The following is a 3,863-nucleotide window of genomic DNA, read 5'->3' as shown; positions in this document are numbered from 1 at the left end:
CAGTAAAATTCCACTCACAGGACAGAGGATATTAAAGGACCCCTGAGACATCTCCATTTTATGTTCATTTCTCTGGAATGTGTTTCCAAGAAGGAGGCCTTGAAAGAGGTCTGATGACCCCCAACCAGCTTGGGTAATTTCCAGAGATTCATTTGCAAGCCAGCAGTTTATTCCATGACTGCTATGATCCTAATCTATGAACTCTGAAAAAAATCACTTGGATGTATCTGATCCATTAAACATTTATACCTATTCTTCTTTTCTTTTATTATCAAACCTTTAGATTTTAGTTACTAACAGATTGGCAGCAGCGTGATTATTGGGTAATATCCTAGTTACTTATTTGCCTTGAGATTGGAAGGACCCTATATGTGATTAAATTGGTTTTCACTAACAGCTCATTATGGAGTCCACTCATACAATCACAGAATATCAGGGTTGGAAGGGACCTCAGGAGGTCATCTAGTCTAACCCCCTGTTCAAAGCACTGTCTGGATCATGAGCCAAAGGCTGGGATGCCTAAGGAGACTGCATTTTTGGTTTCTAGTTAACCAATGTGGTGAAACAGAACTTTACATTGGTTGCTGGCTTGGTATAATCTAATGATAGAGTAATCACCAGTCTGGGGTGAGTCTAACCCATTTCTCAGCAGTTTGTCCTGAATTTTGCATCCTCAGCTGTGTCCCACTGGAAAAGGGGGCAGGGCCTTGGGAGAACAGGCTCAGGGCTCAGGGCCTCAGGGTTCCAGTTAAAAGCAATTAGAAAGGTGGGAACCCTATGAGTTAATGAGTTGTACACAGACCAATTCCCCAGTCTCTCATGCTCACACAGCCCACTAAGGCCAGGAAAGGATTCAATGTCAGTTTGACTGTCCAGTCAGTGATTCAGGGAAGAGAGCCTAGCACCATCTCACCACACAGCTCTGCATGGAGGTCAGTCTGAGAGCCAGAGCACCAGGAGAAAAATTTAGATGTCTTTATGAATAAAGAGCTGGAGCAGCCTGTCCCGGACCTGTTTGGTCCTCACCCCGTAGATGATAGGGTTTAGCATGGGGGGCACCAGGATGTTCAAGTTGCCAATGAGAACACGGAAATGCAGGGCCACATTCTGGCCAAACCGATATGTGAGGGAGGAGAAGAGAGATGGGACGTAAAAGGTTAAGATGGCACAGAGGTGGGAGATGCAGGTCCCAAAAGTCTTGAGCCGGGCGTCCTTTGTGGGGAGGCGGAAGATAGCCCTGAGGATCTGGGCATAGGACAATGCAACAAAAAACATATCCAGACCCTTCACACAGAATAGCACAAAGAGGCCATAATAACTACTGATGCGGGTATCGGCGCAAGCCAGGTTCACCACAGCTATATGCGCGCAGTACGTATCGGGGATGATGTTGGTTTCGCAATATGGCCACTGCCTCACCAGGAGGAGATAGGGCAGTGTGAGCATGCCACCACGCAGAACCACAGCCAGGCCGATCTTGGCCACCATGGGGTTTGTCAGGATGGTGGAATGTCTCAGGGGATGGCAGATGGCCACGTAGCGGTCAAAACCCATGGCCGCGAGGATCCCAGACTCCATCACTAAGAACGAGTGAATGAAGTACATCTGGGTGAGGCAGGCACTGAAATCTATCTCCCTCGAATTGAACCAGAAGATGCTCAGCATTTTGGGCAGCATGGATGTAGGCAGGACCAGGTCGGTGACAGCCAGCATGCAGAGGAAATAGGACATGGGGGCATGGAGGCTCCGCTCCCTCTTCACGACGAATAGGATGGTGAAGTTCCCCAAGATAGCTATGGTGTACATGGTGCAGAAGGGGATGGAAATCCAGACATGGGCTGCCTCCAGGCCGGAAATGCCCAGCAGGATGAAGGTGGAGGGGTTGGTGAAGTGAGTTGTGTTGGAATCTGACATGGAGTAGGGGAGAAGGTGTCCAACTATGAGGCAGAACGGTGTCTCCTGCATGTACTGTACATTCCTCTGACTTTGTGGATGTGCCCAGGGTCTAGGGTGATGGTCACAGTACAAATGCCTGGATGGAGAGACAATGTTTATATGAGACATTACATGCACTACTGGGTACTGTTCTCATGGGTGTAGGAAATTGGTCACTATTCAGATAAATGAATTATGAACAAGTGACCCTACTAATGCCAATTCCACTTTTTATGATGCTCAAAATCTAAGAGTGAAAAAGAAACAAAGCTTTGACAAAACATGTACCAGAGGGAAACATCCCAACTAGAACTCACCTCATGGAAAAGACCTGAGCGTCATTGATAGCAGCTCCACGGAAACAGTTGCTTATTCACAGCAGTGGCCAAAACAAAGACAATGTTTGGATGCCTAAGGAATGGGATGGAGAATATCCTGCTCTGGACACGCGCTCAGTTGCGGACACTCAGTCTCTATAAAGTGTATAGCAGACAGAAAGTGGATTTCTGAGACAGGCTATGAGAATGGGGGAGGCTGCCATATGCCGACAGACTGAAAAGTCTGGGAGTGTTGAATATAGAGAAGAGACAAAGAAAACGGGGCATATGATAGAGGAGCAGAAAATAAAGAACAAACTGATTACATTCAAATGGACAAACACAGAACAGTTCCCAACCATTAATATCTATAGACACTTAGTTTCAGAGTGGTAGCCGTGTTAGTCTGTATCAGCAAAAACAACAAGAGATCCTTGTGGCACCTTAGAGTCAATTTGTTTGGGCATAAGATTTCGTGGGCTAGAACCCACTTCATCAGATGCATGGAGTGGAAAATACAGGAGCAGGTATAAATACATGAAAAGATGGGAGTTGCCTTACCAAGTGTGAGGTCAGTTTAAAGAGACAATTCACTTAGTGGGCTAATTCTCCAAAGGAGAGGCAAAAGATCAATAAAAGTGATTTGGAGGAAAAAATTTCAAGAGACAAAATGAGAATGAAAATTTGGAGTTCTTGAAGAAGAGTTTATTAGATTGGCAAAAATCCACCATTCCACTGACAAGAAAGTTAGAAAAAACAAATCCCGGTTTACTGACAAAGTGAATGCAGCAATTGGGGGTAGGTGGGGGGAGAACAGGATGGGAAGCAATATATAACAAGTGGGGAAAATGGAAAATAGAGAGCAAATAATACAAATTTGAATTTATGAAAATTAATAAGGGATGCTAAAAACATCATGGAAAAATCCATGCATGGCAGGTTTAAGGATCACAAAAAGGAGGTTATTAAAGTATATTAAGAACAAAACAAATCCTAGAAAAGGTTTAGGGATTTCTTTGAGGGAGAAATGGAGTTTGTTAATGTTGCAGGAAAGGTAGATATCTTCAACATATAGTTGTACTCTGCATTTGGAAAGAAACGGTATGAGAAACATATATCACCTGAGATGATGAAATACTTTCCAGTCCATTAGCAGTCAAGGATGGCGATAAACAGCATCTGCAATTGACTTTTAGAGTTCCAAACACCAGAGTTACGAACTGACTGCTCAAGCGCACATCTCACTCAGAACCAGACATACACAGTGAGGCAGCCAGGGAGCCAAAAGGGGAAAAAAAAGGCAGGGGGGAGGCAAATACAGGACAGTTATGGGTTAAACGTAGTAAAGTATTCAATAAAAAAAGAGAAAGTTTAAAAAAAAGAGTTTACAAAGTTACAAAGTTAGGAAACAAGGGAAAAGCTGGTCTGGGATTAGCTAAAAAAAGTCTATGAATTTAGTTAATGCCAATCAACAACATGACTTATGGAAAACATGTCTTGTCAAATAAACCCGATTTCATCCTTCAATGAGTGCACTTTTGATTGATCAAGGGAACCATGCAGATGCAATAGACGGATTTCTCTGAGGCATTTGTTTTAGTAGGGGGGAAA

General features: G+C 44.0%; 1 protein-coding gene across 1 annotated transcript; it reads right to left on the bottom strand.

Annotated features, from left to right (window-relative positions):
• Window positions 1-966: 966 nt before the first annotated feature.
• LOC142072525 (olfactory receptor 52E4-like) lies at window positions 967-1,914 on the bottom strand. Its single transcript, XM_075129535.1, has one exon. It carries the CDS (start codon window positions 1,912-1,914, stop codon window positions 967-969), a length of 948 nt encoding a protein of 315 aa, XP_074985636.1.
• Window positions 1,915-3,863: the final 1,949 nt, after the last annotated feature.

The sequence above is a fragment of the Caretta caretta genome, chromosome 1, assembly GCF_965140235.1.
Source record: "Caretta caretta isolate rCarCar2 chromosome 1, rCarCar1.hap1, whole genome shotgun sequence".
Taxonomy (NCBI): Eukaryota; Metazoa; Chordata; order Testudines; family Cheloniidae; genus Caretta; species Caretta caretta.
The sequence above is the reverse complement of the archived record's forward strand: the minus strand, read 5'-3'. Positions and strand labels throughout refer to the sequence as shown.

Coding starts and splice junctions, on each gene's coding strand:
- LOC142072525 (XM_075129535.1), bottom strand. CDS start 1,914: ATGTCAGATTCCAACACAACTCACTTCACCAACCCCTCCACCTTCATC.